General features: G+C 39.6%; 1 protein-coding gene across 1 annotated transcript in view; it reads right to left on the bottom strand.

Moving 5' to 3' along the window:
• LOC122790852 (protein-glutamine gamma-glutamyltransferase K-like) overlaps positions 1-25324 on the bottom strand; it is a 346859-nt gene that overhangs the window by 30349 nt on the left and 291186 nt on the right. Inside the window, exons 11-12 of the mRNA XM_044058497.1 lie at positions 7619-7906; positions 6767-6927 (exon numbers count right to left, since the gene is read on the bottom strand). Coding sequence (XP_043914432.1) covers positions 6767-6927; positions 7619-7906 — 449 coding nt within the window. The remainder of the gene's footprint in view (positions 1-6766; positions 6928-7618; positions 7907-25324) is intronic.

The raw sequence follows: 25324 nt of genomic DNA, 5'->3' as shown, positions 1-25324 counted from the left end.
AATATTTTTAAAACTTTATTGGTTAGGGCCATTATTAAGGATACCACAGAGTTCCTTCAGATTATAGAGGATTTAGAAATCAAACCACACTGGATCCTTTGCACATTGGATGTTAAGTCATATTTTGACATGCTATATCTATATAATTGTTCATCCAGTCATCTACAAATGGTTTGACATTTGGTTTGTATTTGTTGAGATGACTAAAGCACCTGATGGTGCAAGTCACATCATCCTATACATGTTATAAATAGTATTCCTCTTTTACAGATGATACAGGTTAAGCAAATGCACTCTGATGCAGTGGATTGTACTAGCAAACTACAGGAATTGGTCCATAGATTTGACAGCAGGGGTTACAATGAGACCATCACCTTCAAAGTTTGCAATAAAACAAAAGAGGTCTCAATTATTAATATATCAGACTATGCAAGATTTGCCACTGACTCTGACATTAGACTTGTCACCATCTTTGAGAGTAATAGTTTTGAAATTAGGAGCATTAGTCAGAAATATTGGGACCTGTTTATTGCAGACAGGTTTATGAATGAATTACTAGGTATTGCAAAAGACCAGGTTGTCAGAATAATCTAGTTCAAACAGAGCGAATGTGGATTATTAACTTTAGTATCTAGTTTCACTGAGGATTAAATCATGCATATTGACATTATTTTTCTTGGTTATGTTAACATGTATGGACTTTTATGTATATTGTAGTGTGTGTTATTTGAATAGTATGATGTTTATTGATATATATATATATATATATATATATATATATATATATATATATATAAAATTATGTTGATGTTCATCAGTGCATGTTTTAAGACATTTTTCATGTTTTGAGGAGAGGATTGCCATTCTTTTTTTTGGGAGAGGATTGTCATATGACTGTCTAAACGACTGGTGTTTTGTATTTAAAGTATTCCTATATGCTGCTTCAGTTTCATTGACTAAAGATGTTAATTTTTTTCAGTGTGTGGGTTTTACTCAAATATTTAAAATATTCTTTTTATGGTTGCAGTTGCTGGATTTTGCTATTTCAAAATTCTTAGACCTCATACCAGATATTCATCAGCCTTAGTAGTATTCTCCGAAGACTAGGAAAGCTATATATCTCCCTAAAGTTCATGCAATTTTAGTTTCCTACAATAAGCTGGATTGACTACTACTAAAACCACAGACTAAAAACAACTGAGGCAGCACAAACATGGCACATGCAAACCACTATGAAATGGGTTAAGGTTTTTTTTAGGGCCTGTCTAGTTATCATCATAAAATTTAATCTTAAGTTTGCAACCATTACTAGGCAACTAAAAGATATACTGTCTTTGAAACCAGTACTCACAGGTGTAGCGAGAGTAGGATAAAAGTGGAGGCTGCCCCAGATGCAAGGTGGTGTTGGACACAATCAACTCAATAGTGCCACACCCGCATTCAAAAATCAATGCAGATACTAATTTTGCGGTCAGGGTTGAAGTGATGAAGTGCTTCGTGTGTGGGATTTTAACTTTTTCAGACTATTTGCTACAGTTTTTTTTTGGTCATTATGTTTGAGAAAACTTTTTTTTTTGCTAAATTTAGAGTTGGGGGTTCTGGACAGGATACCAGATAACCTATGTACAGTTTTGCCACTACTACCAGCTCCAGACTTTCCAATCAATTCTTAGTTATGCACAGGTGCATCTGAGGTAGGCATATGTGCAGCCTTGTCTCAGACAGTAGATGGGGATGACCATACCCTCTCTTACATAAGTAAAACACTCAGCAATGCTGACATACATTATTCACCTATAAAAAGTAGATGCCCAGCCATTAGATAGGGAATTTGTGCTAATCACTGTCCATGTCCATTTACAATGACAGGAGGGGGGAAAGTCAACATTATCCCAGTGGAGATATATATATTACTGTTTCTACAATTATCCCAGTGGGCTGTGACCTGCCAGCCTTATAGTTCTAAAATCTGGTATCGTCATCAAGATTGTGGTCACCTGAATGAACGGGGGCTCTTTTAGGCTTACATTTCTGTTTATTTTATTCATTTGGGGACCAGATAGGCCCACTGAACACAAGCATCCTTTTCAGGGGCAACCAAAGAGCACTGTTTTGTAAGTAACTTGCTCAGTCACATAATGGGTAAATAAAGGTGAAAGGAATCAAACATTGTACCCTGGACTAGCAAAACAGCTCTTTAATAATAGCTCAGTGTCTTAATTCTTTGTGCTCTTACTCTGTACCCCCAAACCCTAATACAAACATGATATTCATACACTTAATATTCACCCTACTATTACTGACTGCTCTCTCCCTCACTGCACTCAAACACTCTCCTAATAACTGCTTAAAATCGCCTGCCTACCTTCCCACTAACAAACCCACTGAAAACTAACCTCACTAACTACAACATAGCACCCCATATGTACAACACCACCACTGTTGAACTATTCCCATATAGATACCTCCACCACACTGTCCCTTTAATAATACTGATTAAACAACCATTACCACCCTCCAAATATTTCTCCCTAAGTACTAATAAAAAAAATTAATCTCCAATTATGCGGAGACATACACCACCAACCCTTGCCCTGTTCTCAGCCAACAAAATACAACCATCACAAAAAATAATTCCCCCAAACCAACAATAAATCACTATATACCTCTTCTAGCCAACATATCCAAAAAGAAGTCTGATATCCTCCTCATGAATATAAACTTTAGAAGCCTCTTAAAAATACATGAACTCCATGCTATCCTATCACTCTACATACCTGACATTGCTATTCTAACTGAAACTTGGCTTAAACCACGCATAAATAATAATGAAATCATTACCCTTGGCTATAATATTCTCAGACAAGACAGGACAATAAAACGAGGTAGAGGAATAGCAATTGTATATATAAAGACACCCTTAGCCTCGAAAAATTACAGGTAAACATTGACAACACAGAACTCCTAGCCTCATGCATAAAAATCAACAACAACAAACATATGGTCTAGCTTGCTGTTTACATCCCACCTAAAAACAGCCCTTCCATAATTGAATTGAAAACCAACTCTCATGGGCCTCATCTTCATTTAATCAGGAAACTATACTGGCAGGTGATTTCAACTACGACTGGCAAACTTGCACCTTAGATAACCCCTCACATCATATCAGCCTACACGGTTTTACCCAACTGATACAATCTCCCACAAGAATAGACAAAACCAGCAACAAACAATCCACTCTCAATTGGACCCTGACTAATAGACCTTCAGTAATTCACATCTCAAGCTGTCTACCTGACAGACTAAGTGACCACCTTATGACTTTCCTTTTAAGACACTGTAGCTCACCCACAAGTGCAACATCATACAAACAAATAAGTACTACAAAATATTTACAAATACATACTACAAAATATTTACAAACAAATATGTACCACAAAATATTTACAAACAAATACACACTACAAAATATTTCTCCAAGGACTCATTTAAACAAATACTACTAAACTGTAACTGGTTCCCCATTAAAATACCTCCCATTAGATGCAGTTGATTACTTCAATTTCAAATTTATATACAGTCTAAATACACTAGCCCCCATTAGACGTATAAGAACAAAAACTAACTACTGCCCATGGCTGTCTAAGGAAACCAAACAGTTACTAAAACAAAGAGATAAATGCTGGCATCAACATAGCTCCACCTATGAAATTTCTGCAAGAAACAAATCAGAGTTGATCAAAAATTGTACTACACAAACATGCAGTCCAAGCATCAAAACAACCCACAAAAATTCTTGGCCTCCATCAGTCAGCTTATCCATCCATGCTGTACCCCCTCTCCACTTCCAAATATCAAAAACTCAGATGAAAACATAGCCTCCCACTTTAACTCATTTTTCATAAACTCAGTCCTCACATGCATAGATAACAAAAATTGCCCACAACAACTCTCACACCCTACTGTCATCAAATCACCAACTGCACTCTCTCTCTTCAACCCATCCAAACAAGTAAAATAAAGAAACTCCCAAGCCAACTAAAACCCCCAACACTTGCTGCCGACAATCTCCTAAATAATACCTCAAATTAGCAGCTGATGTAATCTGCTACCTAGTTTCAGTACTGACCAATAGAGCTATCACTGAACACTACATACCTAAAATCTGGAAAACCTCTTATGTAATTCCACTCCACAAAGGAGGCTCCTTTCTTGAACTATCTAACTACAGGACAATATATATTCTATCCCCTTTCTAAGATCTTAAGAGAAGTGCATTCACTCCCAACTAATACAACACCTAATATTTAATAAGCTACTTTCCAAAGCACAACACAGATTTAGACCAGGTCACAGCACCATTACTGCTCTCCTCAAATTTACCAGTACTGTTAACCAACTAAAAAAAACAATGGCCAAATGGTGACCTCAATCTTCATAGATATATCAAAGGCATTTGACACAGTCTTCCATGAACAACTCCTAAATGAGTTGGCAACACTCAACATATCAAAAAACAGTCTCACTTGGTTTGAAAGTTATCTGTCTCACTGCTATCAATCTGCTAAATGGAATGATGACCTCATCTCCCCACTCCTCATTACAGTAGGTGTTCCAGATTTGCTGCTAGCCTGCCATATAGAACCCATCATTGTCTTGCTCTGAAACAACTCAAATGGCTAGAACTCCCCAACCTACTAACTCTAAATCAACTCACCATAGCCCATTTCATAGTTCATGTACCTGATAAATGTCCATCCCTGCAGAGCATAGTTCAAATCCACCTCAACAGCAGGACTCTATGATCCTCTGAAAAATTACTACTCAAAACCACTAAATCCAACAACAGCTTTGGAGACTCACTGCATTATAACTATGTATCTAAATCATGGAACACCACCCCCAGAACATACTAAACACAGGAAACCCAGCACGTCAAAAAATACTAAAGTTCCACCTAAATGATAACTGGTTATGCTCCTGCTCCACACCAGGCTGAACATATTCCCGCCCTCCTTATCCCCCCACCCTCTCTTCCCACTCAGCACTTTCAGTATATATATTTTGCTTATCGCACCTATAGGAATATAAGAATTATAAGTATAACAACATTAAGCAAAACAATGTGCTGTACCAAACAGGCATTTCTGTAATACAGTGCCACTCTACATTAAACCTTCCACTGTAACCACTGAAAATTGCTACTTTCTCAAAAGATTTTTCCATATTAAGTGTACTCTCAATATATATAATATTACTGTGTATTTCTGTGAGCTTTTACTATCTTGTACTTTGATAATATGTGGTTTTAATTTTACGTGACCTTTTCATTAATGTTTAAAATACTTATTATTATTACTTACTGTTATTAATTACTGTTATGTTGTTTCTATGTGGAGCTTTTCTCCCTGGGCCTCCACTGAAAATGGGCAACTTGCCCAGTTGGACTTCCCCAGTAAACAAATGTTAAATAAATTAAATAAATAAATGGCAGAAATCCTATCCCACAGTGCTAGAAGCAGTAGTTTTAAGTTGAAGGGGTCAGGAAACATACTGACTTCTGAGCCTGGGAAGCACACTGCTTATTGAGGTGTTGAGTCTGCTATTTATACACTGTTTGAGGTTGCCTTTACTGGAAGGTGTGACATAGAAAGGGAAATATGAATTTCTAAGTGTACAGCAGGCAACTAGAGGGGGGCTGCAGAGTTTCTAAGTTTGAAGCAGGCAGGCAAACCAGAGAAAGAACATATACAGAGTTCGAAGTCTGAAGCAAACAAAAAAGGCAAACAGAGGCAAGATCATGCACCTTTAATCAAGCTATCTATTGTAGCATGGCCATGTTAAACTTTTTTTCTTAAGAATGACCACTCTCTTCTTATTTTACTGTGAAATATTTATTTACAAGCAATGGCTTTGAACTTATATAACAAATACAGGATAAAAATGGTGATTTCTCTGAATACGCCAGTGATGAAGCTTGATTTTCTGCATAAGCCTGAATTATAACACATGCTTAATATAACATATTAATTGGTGATGATGACCAGTTAAACATGACTTAATATGGCATACTGATGACATGTGATTACGCATGATTTAATATGACATGTGATTTACTGATGATACACAATTACATATCGCTTAATGTGATGTACAGTTAGCAGCTAATGATGTGCAATTATCCATGACTTGACGCGGCATATCATTAACTGCTGATGACGTGTGATTACACAAGTGATGATGATGATGATGATGATGATGATGATGCACAATTATATGTGATTTAATGTGACATACAGATAATGGCTTGATATGACATATGATTAACTAATGATGATGTGTGATTACACACGATATGCAGACTTATGCACTGTGCCCTTCTGATGGACATATATTTGTTCCTGTTTTGCTACTCATATACGGTATTTACTGTACTGGGGTCTGTAATCTTCCTATATTACATAGGTTATAGCGTGTACTGCTAAGTAATTCCAGGTTGTTGCATACTATATGGTTCCTAACTTAAGCTATTTAACCTCCCAAATGTTTTGTAGGTGTCCTTGTGCCTCTCACTTGCTGACCTTTTCCTTTGTGGGTCTATCTGAATCTCAAATTCTGTAATGTTTTTGAATAAATAGCAGTTCCCAAAATAATACAATTATGCTTTCTGGGTCATGTGTGGTTAACAAAAATAGAAAATGAGTTCAGCACTAATTCAACCCAAACTGTAGATTACTTTAGTTTATGTGACCTGTATCTTGCTTACTTTGATTACTAGTCCAGGCTTGCGAAGACTAAGGGTGCTCTGGAGGACAAGAGGTTGCCTGGTCTCTAAGACTTGTCCACCAACAGTAAACATCATGCAGGCCTGCTCCGTCAGGTAATCGCGGTACTCTTCATATTCAATCGCCATTTCTATGTCTGTTTCTGAAAAAAAATAACGAAACATTAATAAACCTGAGGAACCAAACTTAACAGAAGCAACAAAGTACAAAAAAGCAGGCTTGACATTTGATGATATTCTTACTCAGTGACAAGGGCCTATCTGGACCTGAGATGGTGAGACAATTGTGAGTGAAACACCTGATACAAATGAGCTTAACTTTTGGAGGTATCAAATTCACTACATCTAATGGCCTCACATAGGCACTCATCAGCTATAACTGTGCCTGAAGCCCAACAAGTGGCAACAATCACAAGAACAAGACCCAGTAGCAGTACTTCCGCAGATACTGCACCGAACAGCATGCGTAGATGTAGCCACGACTCATCACAGTACTGGGGTATCAACCAGCTCCAACTATCGGGGGGGATCAACAAAAGGCAAAGATGTACCTAGCAGTTTTCATGGTATCAAAGTGGTCAAACAACATGCACAAATGTAGCCCAAGGCTATCAGAATATCAAACAGCAAAATGACATGGCTTGGAGCTGTTACAATACTAAGGTTATCAAACATCAAGCATAGATATTGTCTAGCTCCTTTTTCACTTGAGCAAATGGGAGGTATATACCCTTCATTTAACAGTAAACACAAACCTCACTTAACCTTACTGTGGTGTTCAGTTTTTAGTTTTATACTAAGGTCTAGCTGTTTCAGTATAAAGTTCTGGCCTACCTTGTGAAGCCTCCAAGACAACTTCCTTGTTCTCATCTATCCTGAAGGGGTCTTGTATTGCTCCATTGTACTGCATCATAGATGCATGGATGTGCAGTATCCCAGTGTACTGCTCCTGACTTTTGTTATGGAGTTTGACGTGGAATGAAATAGGGGATCCAATATCTGTAGTGCCATCTGTACATGCTGTGATCTCCACACTGTTTGGTATGGTACTTTCAGTGGCCGGTCTGGGTTGTACCAATCTGTGGGTGGCACTTGCAATTGCAGACATTCCTTCTTTAGAATCTAAGACACAAGAAAGAGAAGTAAAAGTTACTGATGTGATTGTTTCCAGGATGCATCCCCTAACTGTTTTCTGTCATGTGTTATAGTTGTACTGTGTATGACTCGTGTGCTAATGTCTCTTCAAGCTCAGCTTAAAAAACTCCCATATCCTTCTTGTCCCCCTGCTTTACTGAAGTCCTTTTCCTAATGTCAGCTTTCCATGGTCTGGTCAACTAAACAATGCTGAATATAGCCCTGGTGGTGTTTCATCAGCAGAGTTTATAGCTTACACCTTGCCTAACCTCTGCATTTGTTACATCTGGTTACCAAACATTGCTGTGGCCAGACCCCCAAAGTGTCCATACAACTGTCTTCCGATGTCAGCAGCTCTTAAATGATGTTGTTTGCTAACACATGCTCATCTCCTGTTTAAACATGAAAGTTCACTATTCTAACTGCAGAACTTGACAGAATTTGCATTGCTAGTATGTGGATAACTGACATTTACCAGAATGTCAACAGCAGCCAAAAGTAAGCTAGATGCATTAGTAATAGTGTGCTGTTCCATACTCAGTAAGTATCTTAGTACAATGTGCTATCAGTATAATTAGTATAACCTTGTAATAACTAGTACATGTCAATATCTAATTATTCACATCTGTATGTAATCACTACTACCTGACAGAAGATAAACCTCTGCTGTGTGGTTTTCTACTCAACTTGCAAAAGACTGGGCATTAGTAGGGGAAGAAGTGAATCAGAATTAGTACAAAATTCTTTGTATATAAAGGTTACCTGGAAAGACATTCAGGTAACATTAATTAGAAGATTAAAGATCATGCATTTTACATGAAAAGAGAATTAATCCAGTAATATTCTATTGTTTTATGTACTTTTTTCCCCTTTTCTTATGCTTCATGGATCTTTTGTCTCCAGGGAGACTGTCAAATAAAATAACTCTAAAATGTGATAAATGATAAGCCAATTTAATCATGCAGAAAAGAGCAAAGTTCCACCTGAAACAAACACAACCTGCCACTGTGTATGTTTGTCTTGTTAAACCTCACCTTGTTTTTGGAATGTCTGCTGACATGGGTAAAGACTTCAAAATAATCACATATATCAGCAGAAGGGCAATATAAATTATATTTTAATAATTTCAAAACTGTTCTGTCACATACTAAATAAGGGCAGATTTAATTTTAATATGCAAACTCATGTAGACCACATACAGATTTATATTAATGGACTAGTTAGGAAAACACTTTTGAACAGTCAGATAGGTACCAGGTGAGTGGTAGTAACTTATTCTTTTCAATGGCACACTCTGCTCTAAGAAAACGAAATAGTTAGCAGTAATTACACAACAGTGCATTTTTAGAATGCAACTAATCTTACAGAAATTAAAAAAACAGTGAATACATTTATGGGTAGTGTGCATTTGCCATAACACCAAATCCCTGAGAATAGAACCATCTCTTTTGGCAGAGAGGGCTAAAGACTGACCATGACCTAGGTGACCCAAATTTGGTTAGTGATTCTGGCATCCATTGGTGCTGGTGTGTGGGGGGTGGGGCAAAAGAAGTGAAGAGGATTAGCTTGTTCATCTCTCACTGGGGATGGTAAGGGGAGGGAATATACTGAGGGCACACAGCTGAGGCATTGCAGAGACAGTTATGATACCAGAGCCATGCATGTATTGGTACTGATGTGTGTAATGGGCAGATAGTAAGAGGAAACACCACCATGTAGGTGGTGTTTGGGTCCATTGAAGTCCACTGCACAACCAGTAGGTACAAACCCCCTTGAAATGTAGGTACAACCAGCCAAAAATCTAGACGTCTGATTAGCATAAAATGTGAATACCAAATAGCAGATAATTATTTTCACTATTCAGGAACACATATTTAAAAACAGAGAGGGACAAAAATGATGGAAAATGTAAATACATTATTAATAACATAGTGTAAAATCTGTAGATTTTAATGAACTGTATAGCAAAATTCTGCCACACAAGGCCATTCATTTTTGCTTCTGAAAAAGCGAGATGTAAGATGTGTGTGCTCTTTCTTTAAATAATTGGTGCCACTGGTATGTTGGTCATGTAGTTGGGTTATCTGGGTAGTAGACAACTTCCAAAATCATGTTTGATTAGTAGGGATCCAGGAAATTGTGTGAAGGGATAAATCATGTATGAAAAAAAGGACATACCTCCAAAAATAGGTACATCATATGCCATGGTAAATCATGCCTGAATATAGGTATGCTCTTCCAAAATAGGGACATTTGAAAGGTATGCTCTCCAGTTACATCAACCTAGTCCATTAAAGTGAGGTAAGGCTTAACAGAAAACCCTGGCAGAACACAGTATGGCAGTCCATGCATAGGTTCATAGGTAAATATCAGATTATCAGTCTGCAGATTATTACAAACCTAGCCAATAACCAGAGGTCAGAATCAAGCCCTGTATCTTGTACCTGGGAGGTAAAGACCTTAACCATTATGCCAACCCTCCCCCACCACTTAAAGAAGACAGTATGTAAAGTATGAAAGATTTTTCATCAGGTGAGATAGGATTCACCTAGTGAAGAGACATGTAAAGGGATTTCCAAACAGGTGCATGTCTGTGGATAGCTGGAGCAATAGGAGATATCAGAGACTTGAAATTAGTGGTAGTTAGTAAAACATATTTTAAGAAGAGGTCATTATAATAGTAAATCATAACATTTGAGTACTCATCCCACCATACCTACTTACCCTAGTAAGCATTTTCAGCAGCTGTTCTTAGTGTCCCTATAATGTATAGATATGCTCTAGTACCAGTGTTTCATGTATGTTTGGTTATGCAAGACACAAACACATGGAGGCAGCTTTAACAGCAGTTTACCCTAGTTTTTTGTAACCCCACTTATGTTCTTCAGGGGGTCTAACAATAAAATAAACTGCAGAGCTAGGAATAAAAAAAATATTTTATTAGGCTGGCAAGTGCACTATATAATAGTATTGTAAAACATTATAATAACCCTGTACACACAACCCTAAGGGGAAGAAGGAATGGTTACTTTACTGTTACAATAAACTCTCTTTGAAAATTACTGTTATAGTTATAAAATAAGACACTGGACAGAGGCAACAGTGCTGTGATCCACTTCACGACTCATCACTAAAATTAAATGCTTCTAATTAAAAAAAAAACATAAACTAAAAAATCTAATGGCCACCAGCAGTATAGTCTGTAGAATTACAATATTGATGCCAAACACATAAAATTATACAAAACGGCACACACATATGAATCATAAAGTAAGTCACTAAGTGCACCTTGGCTACAAAACCTTGCAGGTATTATGTAATTTTGCCATGTCTATGGACCTGCACTATCCAAACCTATGATTAGGCTCCATGCTAAACACCCCCACTGAGTAGACTGTTAGCCTAACTTTCAGACCCCTTTCTCACCACTCTTTCTAATTCTCTCTCTGAAGTTCATTGTATTTCAAACCCTTGCCCATATTTACTGTATTTTAAATAAACTCTTACACACACACACACACACACCTTCCAAGCACAATGATTTTATGCTCTGGTTCAAATTATTAAAATGCCACTACCCAAAATCATCAGTCTGGGAAACTCCCTGTTACTATTTCACTCTTGTTAATAAGCAAATAATTATAAAAGGGAAAAAATCAAACAAACAAATGATAGTGTTTATAGCAGTCTGCTAAACTGGGGTGGATGCCAGCAGCTTCTCAGCAGTTAGCAACAAATGACTCTGTTATCACTTAATAAATGGATGACCAACCCAAAGCTTTTCTAAAAGTAAGTAAAATATTTTGCCTAATAAAGAATGAGTTATGCAATACAGTTAATAAACAAATGTAAAGAAATATATAAATGCCTCACAGAAAGAGGAAATAATCCTTCTGAACAAATAGATTATAAGAAAGAAAGGCTTCTGGTTATAGATAGCTTTTTTACCTAGCTAATACAAAATGAGAGAATTATTAAATCTTAAGCTAAACTGTCTGAATGTTCAGAACATTGCAGACAGTGACATAACTGAAAAACTCACAAGGCACAGGCTGCATGGATCTTCTCCTCTGTTTTTTGTTCATTCAGCTGAGTAGCTAATAACTTTTTTATACAGGAACTGTAACTACAATATAGCAAGAGTTTGAGTGTGCATACTAACAAACTGGTCTATTTGCTCTAAGTCAGCTACTTCCGTATCACATTTGCCTAACTACTCTTTTATAACCCTAGCTTTCTGTCTCATGGAAAGACAAATATTTTGTAATTACAGAGCAGATCAGTTACATTTTGCTTCATGTGTTACATTTGCTACATATTCAGGCCCCATAAAGGAGCTCAGTGTCTCTCCAGTAAGTGTTTTACAACTGTAAATGCCTATTTATGTTGAATTGTGTTAGATATTTTACAACTGTATATGTTTATGTTGAATTGTGTTAGACATCTAATATGATTTATGCTTTATTATTGGAAGTTACTATGCCATGCTAGCATTTTGTCTGCACCAAGTTGCTTTTAGTATACTAGTATGGTCTGTTTGCATAGCTGCACCTTGTTCACTAATGTTATTCATGTAATTGTGTTGTGTGTAGACAGCTCATAGTGGTGTCTAAATTATTTCTATATAATTGTGCTGTCACTGGTGGATAGAATCATATTAGACAACCTCGTCAGAGTGCTGCTCGCTATATTGTTATCTGTGACTGCATAACTGTCTTGAGGTTTTTCTAACAGATGTGTTTCCAACTGGCTCAGTATCTGTATATACTAGTTGTTGGTTCAAGACATTTTCCTGCATATACAGTAGCTATTTGCTCAGTTTGTTTTTTGTAATCTTTCTAATATATCTTTACCATCTCAAAGCGCTTACTCCTCTCTGTACTCTTTTTTTCTAGACCTAACACCACTCTTAAGTATTCAACTGCGGTACCACCTTTATCATTCTTATAAGAAAAACTCAGTCCAGGTCTGAACTGTCTGCAAACAGCTAGTTAACTTTGAGTATGTGTCTACCTGTTTGAGCCAAAATTCATTTCCCCCTGGAGAGCACTCTGCTTTGGCTTGTAAGCAGCACCCCCCCCCCCCCACACACACAAACACTCATCTTCCACTTTCTCTCTTATTCCCTTCTATTAGCAAATAGTATCCATAACTGATCAATACTGTGTATTTGTTAATTTAAACTGAGACCACAGTAGCCTACTGATACAAGGTTATCCTGTTTTTCCACCTGGCAAATGGTTAAGAAATTACTTACAGTTTCAGAGCAGTCCTTGGTCAATTGTGATTGTTTCTTAAACACAAATTTGTCTTTGCTTTGGCTCATTAGCAGCAGTACAAAGAACTGCCTGCTCACACCCTTGTTCTCCCCTCCCCCATCCCTGTTTATTACCTTAAGGCAATCCCAAAGTTAATAAATATTACCTGTGGCAGGCACCATTTTTACAACTACAACCACCCTTGTCACTATCAAATGTTCATTTATCAGTTAACTCTGTTACCTGATTGTTTCCAGCCCCCTCATAAGAGCAACAAACAGGGTCTCTAACCACTTCGCTCCCCACCCTGCCCCCTATTCCCTCCCGCCCCCAATGGTCCCACCTTTATTACACTCACAAACCCCTCCCATCTTTCCAGTAGCCAACCACAGCACTAACCCAACACTACCTCATCCATCTACCCACTACTATTATACCTCCTCATCTAACATGTACAAGCATACCTTACCTATGCTCACAGCATGCATTGTCCTTGCATATCTTACATCCTACCAAAGTTCCAGCATTCCCCCACTCAACCATTATCACTGTACTACTACTCATACCACCACTCATGTCTCACCCTCACTCAGCTCCCCTCCCACCAACTCAAGAAACATCCTTATGCACCCCCCACATATTCTACCAGCTATATTACTCAAGCATAAAGCATCCCTACAACTTTACACAGTAACCCTCCCACCATACCTATTACCCAAAGAGCACAATCATAAAGTTTCCCTTATAAACAAACACATTCAAAAACTGAGAAAACTAATAACCTCATGCATATCTAAACTAGCACTAAGTGGAGATATTCACCCCAACCCTGGCCCTACCATCTCCAACCCCAATCCTCATAATCAGACTAGAAACCACAACTTCTCCCATATTACAGCCAATAGAAAGCCAAGTGACTTCCTTCTACTAAGCCTAAATATTAGAAGTATATCCAACAAAGTCCATGAACTCCATGCCACCATAGACTTGTACTCCCCAGATATAGTCATCCTGACAGAAACCTGGCTAAAACCTCACATTACCAGTGAGCAAATACTCCCCACAGGTTATGGCATACTAAGAGTAGACCGGCTAAATAAGAAAGGAGGCGGTGTAGCTATAATATTTAAACAGCATCTAAACATCCAGATCTTAAAATCATCAGCTCCACAAATAGGCAATGAAGAAATAATATATACCAACCTCAAAATAAACCAAAACAAAACCATCAACATAATTGGATGCTACTTCACACCTGACCAAAACATCCCTCCACTAGAAAACCTCCTCAGCTGGTGTACCCACCATCTCCCCCAAGAAACTATAATTTTAGGTGATTTCAATATTGACTGGCAATCCTGTTCTGGCAGCCATCCAACCCATCATGTAAACCTTCATGGCATCACCTAACTAGTCCAGTCGCCAATCAGGATAAATAAAAACTCCAGCAAGCACACTACCCTGGACTGGATACTAGTCAGTAAGAGCCCCCAGTCATATATAACAGGCTGCTTATCAGATAGCCTCAGTGATCACTCCCCAACATTCCTACTCAAAAAATACCTATACCAAGCTAAACCTGTCACCTACCATCAAATACGTAAAAAACTAAACTTTAACCCACTCACATTCATCTCATCCCTCAAAGAATTTAACTGGCATCCTCTAAAGTACCCCAGCCTTGATGACGCAGTTTAATTTTTTAATACTACCTTCCTGAGAATCCTTAATTACCATGCCCCCATAAGACTTTCCAGAATCAAAGCACAACCCTCCCCATGGCTACAGAAAACCACTAAGTCAGAAATGAAAAACAGGGATAAGACCAGGGACCACTGGTGCAAAACCAAAACCCCCTCAACTAGACAGAAATTCCTAGAACTACGCAATAGAGTCAAAAAGCTAATAAAACAGGACAAATTCCAATACTACCAGTCTGCCCTGGACTCCTCTCAACACAGCCCCAAACAATTCTGGTCCTCCATAAACTCCATCCTCCACCCAGGTAAAGTCAGTACCCCTCCTAACATCTCTCACTCCTCAGAAAATATTGCTACCTCATTCAACACACACTTTACACAAACCATACTATCACTAGCTAAACAACACAACCCCCACCCCTCCAACCCACACCTTCAACTAGTAATCTCCCCACTGCCTTCTCTTTTTATCCTGAACCTACCTCCAACATAAAAAAACTCAACTAAACTTAAGCCCACCAGATTAGCAGGAGACAACCTCCCAAGTGAATACCTACAAATCGCAGCTGATGCTCTGACCTACCCAGTATCCATCTTGATTAACTGATCTCTGTCAGAAAGTTACGTTCCCACACTGTGGAAAGTATCACATATTATTCCCCTCCACAAAGGTGGACCCTCCACAGAACTAACCAATTACCGCCCCATAGCTATTCTCTCTCCACTCTCCAAAATACTAGAGAGATGCATACACTCTCAGGTATCAGACTACATCCTTACTAACAGCCTCCTTTCCAATGCTCAGCATGGCTTCCAACCAAACCATAGCACCACCACTGCCTTACTCTCATTTACTTACACTATCCTTCAGCATAAAAACAATGGCTATCTCTCCTCTGCTACTTTCCTAGACCTATCTAAAGCATTTGACATGGTCCCAAACAAACAACTCATCTCTGTCCTCAATAACCTATCCTTCTCACAATCAGTCACCAACTAGTTTCAGAGTTACCCGTCTGACTGCCAACAATCCGTTGTATGGCAGAATGACATATCCCCCCAACTACCTGTCTCCATAGGGGTTCCCCAAGGATTCATCCTTGAACCCCTTCTCTTCTCTGTTTTCACCAATAATCTAGCCTGCCACCAAACATGGCACACTCATACAATACGCAGATGACTCAACCATCATCTGCTCAGCCCAGTCCCTACCCAAACTGCAAAAAGTCACACAGGAAGCCTTTTCCTCTGTTGAAACTTGGTTATCCGATGCCCAATTAATACTCAACCCAAAAAAAACTAAACTACTCATCTTCAAACCCACCAAACATACTCAAAACAACTTTTACTTTAACATCACAGCAAAAGACAACACCACTATATACCCAACTGAACACACCAAATTGCTAGGAGTGGAAATAGACAATAAACTAAAATTTGACATTCACATATCCTTGACCATAAAAAAGTCCACAATAAACTAGGAGCGCTATACAGAAATAAGCAACTTCTCACCAAAGCAGCAAAGATTTCAATAGCAAATCCCCACCTTATCTCCACCCTACTTTATGCCTCTCCAATATATACCAACCTAAGGCAATGTGATTTAAACAAGCTAGGGACCTGCTACAACAAAATCTCCAAATTCGCCACAGGGGCATACTACCGTAGTCACCACTGTCTCTCACTTGCTGAACTGGGCTGGCTTGAACTCCCTCACCTCCTTCAATGGTATCAACTCTCACTTGCCCACAAACTAGTAAATCATTCACTAAATGTCCCATCCCTCCAGAATCTACTCCAACCCTATCGCACCACCAGACCACTAAGATCCAGCAACAAAAATCACTTGCAGATCACTAAAGCCAATAACTCTGCTGGTGAAGCACTATTCTCTTGCACCATAGCCAAATTATGGAACTCCCTCCCACCCACAATTACCTCCATACCATCATGCACCCACTTCAAAACTTTACTAAAAGTGCACCTAAAAACATGCTGGCTATGCCCTTGCAACTCCCACTCTAATATCACCCTCCCCATCCAACCACTACCTTTCTTTCCACTCCACTAACTACCTTGATTATAGCAAGCTCAGATGCTCATAAGACAGTACTTATTATACAGCAGGAACTTCTTCTTATAACATTTGTTAATGTCTGTTATGTACTTCACAGATAAAGATTCTAGTTGTCTACTGATGTACTATGTTCTTCATCTGTAAATATGCTGTAAGTAATTTCTATGTAAATTGTTAATTGCTATGTAATCCAATGTAACTACTGTCTATTTTAACTGTGGAGCTTTTCTCCCTGGGCCTCTGCTGAAAATGGACCTACATCCAGTCGGACACTCCCGGTCGACAAATATAAATAAATAAATATGTGTTTCATACATTTCACATCCAAGATATAATTCCTGTGTATCCAGTAGAATGAACTTACAGTCTTCATTTACAATATATATATATATATATATATATATATATATATATATATATATATATATATATATATTTACATATTCCATAGAATAAGATGTCAGGTTTTCACATAATTTCCTTCTACTAACAACACATGTATTATAGGTTTACTATCAATTTGTCGACTGTAACACAGTCGAATAGTTATGTTGTCAAACCAAAATGTTGGTTCGCACATCAACTAACGTAAATGTCAAAGCAGATGTACAAAAATGTTGATATTGAGATTTTCAAACAAGAAGCAGACTCCCAGACTGTCTGCCTGTCAAAGTTGCCACACTACATTACATGTTTGCAGGGGGACAAATCCCCCTGCACCTCCCCATACTTATATATACAAACTCTGAGATCGCACTACATTGAGGGTAAGGGTACATTTCCCAATCCCCACTATAGTGTGATCTAGCTTGGAATGTCGAAATTCACAACAGCAAATGCTGTATTGCATTCACTGATGTAAGCGCCAATATTTTTTGTGCCGATGTTTTGAGTTGACATACGGCTCTCTCGACATTTTGTAAAAAGCACAAGTTGCAAGCGACAAATTGCTAGTAAACCGTATTATACATGAATTTACATATCAAGCTTATGTGCAACTAAGATACCTGTTTCTGTCTGTCTTCTAGACCTCAAGTAAGTTTTCCTGAGATACCCTCAAAAATGATGCTTGAGATGAACGTGAGTTATTTTGGTACGTTACCTTGCTCCCGTTCTTGCCAACCCATTTGCATTAGCATTAGTAGTACTACTATGCAGGGTAGTCATGTTATATTCACTAGTATTAAATTCCATCTAAGATGTTTTCCATTTCGCACACTCACTCTTTGTATCCACTTTAAAATGCTGTGGTCTGTAACCATAGTGAACTTTCTGCCATACAGGTAGTGCTAAAGCTTATGTACAGCCCAGACAATGCCCAAATACTCCTCTTCTACAGCTGTATATTATCCCTCTTTGCACTGAAGTCTGAAGATAAGATATGCTTTGGGGTGCACTTCTCACTCTAACAAAATCTACTGAAGTACAGCTGCTATCCCATGGTTTGAAATCTCTTCCTGAACAATAAATTTGTGATTTTAGACAGGGCTGGCTAGCATAGGGGATCCACACAAGGCTTCTTTAAGTGAACAGAATGCTTACTCATAGGTTAGAGTCTAGGCAACCTTTTTGGTTCATTCTTTCCAGTAAGTGCTGTAAGAGGAGTGGCTACCATACTATACATGGAGACAAGCTTCCTATAGTGACCCATAGTCCTAGTGAATGCCCTTACCTGCTTCTTAATAGCAAGTGTATGCCAAGTCTGAATGGCCTCCATCTCAGCAAACTTTGGATGAATCTTTCCACAATCCAATTTATGATCCATACAAGATACCTCTGTCATTCCTACTTGACTTGCTGGCTTTAATAAATATCCCTGCCCTTTTTGCCTGCTTGACACTTTCCTAACATGTGGCAAACATTTTTGCTAACACTAGCATGAGACAGCAAGATTATCCAAATAAGCAGGAGCATAGTCCAAAGCTTTTCCTAGGATGCGATCTAACAACCCCTAGAAGGCTGAGTGGGCACTCGTCATCCCAAAGGGCATCTTGGGGAGGTTATAGAACTAAAAGGGGTTAAAAAAAGTTGAACTTTCACTGTAAGTGTCAAGGGGATCTGCCTGTAATCCTTGGCCAGTACAGTAGTAGTTAGATGCGTAGCCCCACCAAACTGCTCTAAATTCTCATCTGTGCTGGGCATGGGGTAAGCACATGACTTTGTGTAACTATTTAGTTTGCTGTAGTCTGTACAGAACATGGTACTGCCATCCTTCTTTGGCAGCAGCACCATTGGTGAGGCCCAGGGAGTACTGAACTCTTGGATTACTCCATATCCAATGTCTTATGCAGTTGCCTGCTCAGAGTTTGTTTAACTCACTCAGGAATTTTCAGTGGCAGGCCCTTAGTATTAAAAGTGGCAGTATTTTTCTCCCCATAGAGCTCATTCAAGAGCCCATTCTCTGTACAATAACCCTTTGTTCCAGTATACAGACTACCCCTATCCTTGAGGAACAGGAGTCTCCTTGGCAATCTCTCTAGTTCCTTTAAGTAGGATATGACAGCTGGTCCTGTCTCAACTTTTTCTTTGTGGCCCTCCCCATTTACAGCTACAATGGAAGTCTGGTACCTTCTGACTGTGGTGCCTCAAATACAGGACTGCTTCAACCACCCTACTCAAGCCTTGAAGTAGCCCCTTCCACGGGGAAGCCAAGTACCTTTCAACAGCTGTGTCTCAGATTCAGGCTCACTGCTACTAAGTAAGTCCCTACTGAAATAGCCACATTACCAGCCTCAGTTGGAGGTATTGGCACTGGACAGGACTCCTCCTGCCGTGTTCCCCCTTCTTACTTGAATGCATATAGCCAGAAGTACACAGAGTACTGCATATCAAAACTGCTTCCTATTAAAGCAGCCTCTGGGATGTCAAAAAACAGTGCTACATGCTTGTTCCATTGCCCCCTTCCCAATTCAGTAATACTTTGGCCCTTTTTGCCTTCCAAATGCTTGAAAGGTGCTATTAAAGTTAGCTCCCATTTTTACACCATGGAAATAATTTGGCACTGATCCTGGCTTTCTAGTGCTCAACGTTGCCTTCCCCAGTTCTCTTGTGCCCTTGGCAGGGGTCAACCTCTCCCTCTTGTGCCTGTTTCCTGAATTTGCTCTTTCTCTCTTTGTACCTCCAACTGATTCAGTCACTCAGCTGTCTCAAGCTTCAGACTTTCATTTCTAGCTCAAACATCTTTAATACCATATGGGTTTTGAAGTCATCTGGGCATAGGAATGTCCTTTTTTTCTGCATACTGTACACACACACACACACACACAGACACACACACACACACACACACACACACACACACACACACACACACACACACACACATTACCTGCCTTGCTGTCTCCTGATATAGTGGGCTGCATTCCAGCTACTCACATGGTTGCTGTCATTTTCTCCTTTGATATATTGGTATGTGACATTTCCTTAGTTTTACACTCTTTATTCAACTTTAACACTGACATGTTGGCACGTTAGATCCTCAGCTGGTGTGCCTTCTGTGCAGAGGCTGCATGTCCTCCATGTGGTCGCATGGGTTTCCTCTAGGTGCTCCGGTTTCCTCCCACATCCCAAAGACATGCTGTAGGTAGACTGGACACTCTAAATTGGCCCTAGGTGTGAGTCTGTGCATGTGTGTGCCTTCTGTGGAAGGTTGGGCGCAGAGCTGGCAACTCAACACCGTAGTGGTTGGAAGTTGACTTAGTGGTTAAGATGTTTACCTTACAGACACAAGGTCCTGGGTTTGATTCTTACAGAGGGTAATTGGCTAGGCTTAAGATGGCCCACAATGGCAGTTAGTCTAGTACTAACCTATGAATGATTTGTAAAAGCTCTTAGATCTGCTCTTTCCAGTGCTAAAGGCATTTGCGAGGTTTTGCGCTAGTATACAGCTCAGCAAGCTCCTGCCTGGTGCCCTGCAGAGTTCTACAGCAGCAGAGAGATAAAAGAGAGTATTTGGAGTGATTAAGTATCATTTTCTGCATTTTCTTGCTGCCTTTAGCTAATTCCGCCTAAAATGCTGATTTTCTAGAGTTTCTATGATTTAAAAAGCTGGTTTCAGCTACATATTGTACTTATTTTACTGCCTGCACTTTAACAAAGTAATTTTTGTGTTTAGATTACCTGTTTAACTGTTGTAGGCTACACACTCAAGTGTGATAGCCATTTCTGTGCATTTAAGGTGTTTTTTTGATTGTATCTGCTTTATTTCCAGAAAAAAACAAAAAAAATATACTTGCTTTCCCACCTTTCTAAGCTAGTATAGTCCAGTTTTCAGGTTAGTGTTGAATTCAGGGATGTATTACAAGTTTCTGTCTTTGCCCATACCTTACTTGGATAGAAGGAAGTTTCTCTGTTCACTCTGAGAGAAGGAGCTTTGAGCAGCCTATCTGTCCCTGCAGGAGTGGTTTCAGCTCAGAAATTAGTAGTCTAGTGGCCATTTTTGGCTAATTTCTATCTCTTTCATTTCCCTGCTATAAAACCAGCATTTGCGCAGTTTTGTGTGCTGGGCAGTGCCAGTTAGCTAGGATATAAGTATTCCCGGCTCCAGAAAGTCTACTGTTCAATTTTTCCCTTGGAACTTGACAAACTTTCAACTTAAGCACTCAAACCATTCACTTCTCATCCTGGCACTTGCTCAAAACTCATAGCAAGCACTAAAAAACCTTAGCACTAGACCCCCCTATACTGTAAAGAAGGACAAGGCTATCTGTTCGACCGTACCAGCCAATCAGTAAAACAGTTCACTGTACCTATCCAGGCATGTCCAAAGGGCAGTTTCAGGTGTACTCCCGGGTCCAACTGGTGAATCTGGGCATTTTGAGGCAATGTTACAATTGCCTCATGTACAAAGACAGCCCTCTCCTCCTTCCACCAAATACTAATACATGTGAGAGATGCAATTATACAGCCAAACTGGAGGCTAAGCTCTCTCAACCCAAGACTGGACCAGGCAGTCAAGAGGAGAAGGGAATGACTTTCATCACACCACCAGTCTCACATAGACCTATGAAACCAGCACCAGCAAAAGATACACATAAATACACAAAAACGTACTCGGAGGCTCTAAATAAAAATCTGCAAAAGTAACAGAGACCTCCAAAGCAGACATCCAAGCAACATCTACCCCCCAACACAAACCATGAAACACATACTTCATAAAACCAGTGTGCCACGCAATCATAGCCCTTAAGGCAAAATAACATACCCAACATACTAGTAATAGGTGACTCTATAGTCAGGCACACTGACGTCCCACTCACTAGGCTGAACAAGGAGAAGGTTACTGTTAGCTGCCTGTCGGGAGCCAGAATCAGCCACATAGCACAAGCACTCAGGTCACTCCAAAACAAGTACAAATATGACTCTGTCATTGTTCATGTTGGTGTGAATAACCTGAGCCGTACCTCCCTGGACTACATGAAAAGAGACATGGAAGAGCTCTCTGATCACGTAGCCCAGGCTGGTATGACCCTGACCTTGAGTAGCATCCTGCCCTCACCAAGAATGATACCATGGTATAGAGAAAAAATTATCAATTTCAACAACTGGCTAAGCTTCTGGTGTCATTCAAAGGGGATACAGTGTCTGTCAGCCTGGAATGACATGCTCGACAAGCCACGCTGCTTCGCTAGAGATGGCTTGCACCTGTCACCCTTAGGCTTTCGAATACTGGCCAAGGCTCTTGCCACCCCCATAGTGCCACTTTTAGGCAAGGCTCAAAAGACAAACCCACCACCGTAAATAGCACAAGTAACAAAAAACTGAGGGTAATGATACTCAATGCCAGAAGTCTAAACCTCAAAATGCATGCGCCCGAGGCACTCCTCAGTATGGAGAAAACTGATATATGTGCAGTAACAGAAACCTGGTTTAAGGCTCCAGAGAGTGCCACAGATCTACAAGGCTACAACCCATACCATACATTTGGGCCACAAAACCCGGACCAAAATACAAAAGGCGGGGGAGTATCCATATTCATCAAGGATGCCCACATCTCCAGGCTAGTGACACAGCACGATGCTTCAGAGATCATCCACGTGCAACTAACAACGGGCAAAACTGCTATTCAAATTATAGCTTGCTACAGATCACCCACCATGTCCCAGGACCCCCACTCCACATTCCTGGAAACATTGGGAAACAAAGGTCCTACCAAACACCCTGATACTGGGTGATTTCAATTACCCAAACATTAACTGGGAGAACTACTCAAGTACGAACTCCCTTGCCCAATATTTCCTAGAATTTATAAACTCAAACACCCTGGATCAACTGGTCAACACCCCCACCAGAGGTGAAAACATATTGGACCTGGTCATCACCATCATGGGCGACCGGTGTTCCACAACAGAGGTCAACCCCTCATTGGTTAGATCTGGCCATAAACAAATCACTCTGGATATCCACATTCTGCTACCACCCCCGGTCAAAGAAACCACTGTGAAAAACTTTTCAAAAGCAAACTTCACGTTACTTAAGACTGAGGTGTAAAGTTTCAAAGCCCCCATGCTAAAGGATAACACTGTCCAAGTTGCAAAATCCTTTACTAATGCACACTACGGGCACCTGCAAGATTGCATGGATTGTGCTATCCCAAACAAAACCAAGACTCACTCCTCCAAGAAAATGAAACCAGTCTGGTGGACCCCTGCCATAAACAAGCTCTACAATAGAAGGAGAAAACTAGTACAGAAAAGAGTAAAATCCCAAGAAGGGAAGACATCCCTGATCAGTATCAGCAAGAAATTATGTTCCCTCATAAAATCATCCAAGGCTAGCTTTGAAAGAAAAATTGCCATGGACTCCAACGATAACCACAAGGCATTCTTTAGCTATGTCAAGAATCTAAGTGGCAATTCTCAGATCTGCTCGGAGTTAGTGCAGAATGGCACAAAATACACTTAAATGACCGATATAGCTAACATCCTGGCAGACAGGTTCAGTGCAAACTTCACCCCCCTCTCACTCCCAAAAGGGCCCATAACTATACCAGAAGAATGTAGTGCCCCTGAAATCACAGACACTCAGGTTAAAACAGCCCTCTCCAAAGCCAAAAACACAGCATCAATGGGACTGCACAGTGTCCCAGGCTGCGTCTTACATGAGCTCAAAGATGAACTAACCCCTTACCTAAACACACTGTTTAAACTCAGCCTCTCCACAGGCTACATGCCCACAGAGTGGTGCACAGCAACGGTTATTCCGCTTAGCAAAGGTGGAGCCACAATGGACCCTGGGAACTATCACCCTATAAGCCTGACTGGCTTGGTCTGCAAAGCTATGGAGTGCATCATCATGGATCTCATTAACAGAGATATTGGGAAACTCCAAACACTGGACCCTACCCAGTTCGGCTTTGTTAAGGGCAGATCATGCCTCCTAAACCTGGTGGACTTCTTTGAGACAGTTACCAAGGCTATAGATGAGGGAAAGGTGGTCCACACAGCCTACCTAGACCTCACAAAGGCCTCCGACACCATTCCCCACTCGGGTATTATAGACAAGCTCACCAGCCAAAACATAAACCCGTACATCATGAGATGGGTTGCCAACTGGCTCATGGACAGAACCCACATGGAAAGAGTTGCAGGAGCTAGGTCTGACTCTAAACTGGTTACAATGCTTTGGAACAAGATTCCAATCTACGTTAGGCAGAGCTCCTCGCTAACCCTCTTCAAGAGAGACTTTGACGAGTGGATGGAAAACAGAAAATTTACCCCAGGGATCACTTCAATGACTCTGCTGGACAGACGCACAGGGAACTGACCTATGGAGGCAGCAAAAGCCAACACATTCCGGCTAGGCTTATAAATGCCTTCAGGCAGATAGCCTAGTACCTACCTATGAACCTATGAACCTATATACTTTTATATATTTCTGTTTCTGCATTTCAGAACCAGTTCTAGCTATACCACAATCAATAAAATAGAATTTCAGGTAAATTGTCTTTCAATGAAATGAACTTAAAGCCATTTGATTCAGTGATTTGTCATAAGTGAAATGGTTATTCAGTCAAATCACAGTGATCCAAGTATACACACACATTTATATTATATATGTATATATATATATATATATATATATATATATATATATATATATATATATATATATAAAACACACATGCACATACACATTTCTGTGGCTTTACGTACTTTCTGGTAATTACATTGGTCAATGATGTTATATTACCATTACGATGTTTACATTACTTTGACGTATTTACACTGGTCAGTCACATTATTTCAGGTACATGTCATAGTGTTTTCAGGTATATTCACTGGTCTGTGACATTATATGACCTTCAGGTGCTTAAATTAATTGAGCATGATAAAATACCTTCATATATTTATATTTTGTCAGTGACATT

This window comes from Protopterus annectens, chromosome 16.part0 (assembly GCF_019279795.1).
Source record: "Protopterus annectens isolate FY-2018-M chromosome 16.part0, PAN1.0, whole genome shotgun sequence".
Classification (NCBI taxonomy): Eukaryota; Metazoa; Chordata; order Ceratodontiformes; family Protopteridae; genus Protopterus; species Protopterus annectens.
The sequence above is the reverse complement of the archived record's forward strand: the minus strand, read 5'-3'. Positions and strand labels throughout refer to the sequence as shown.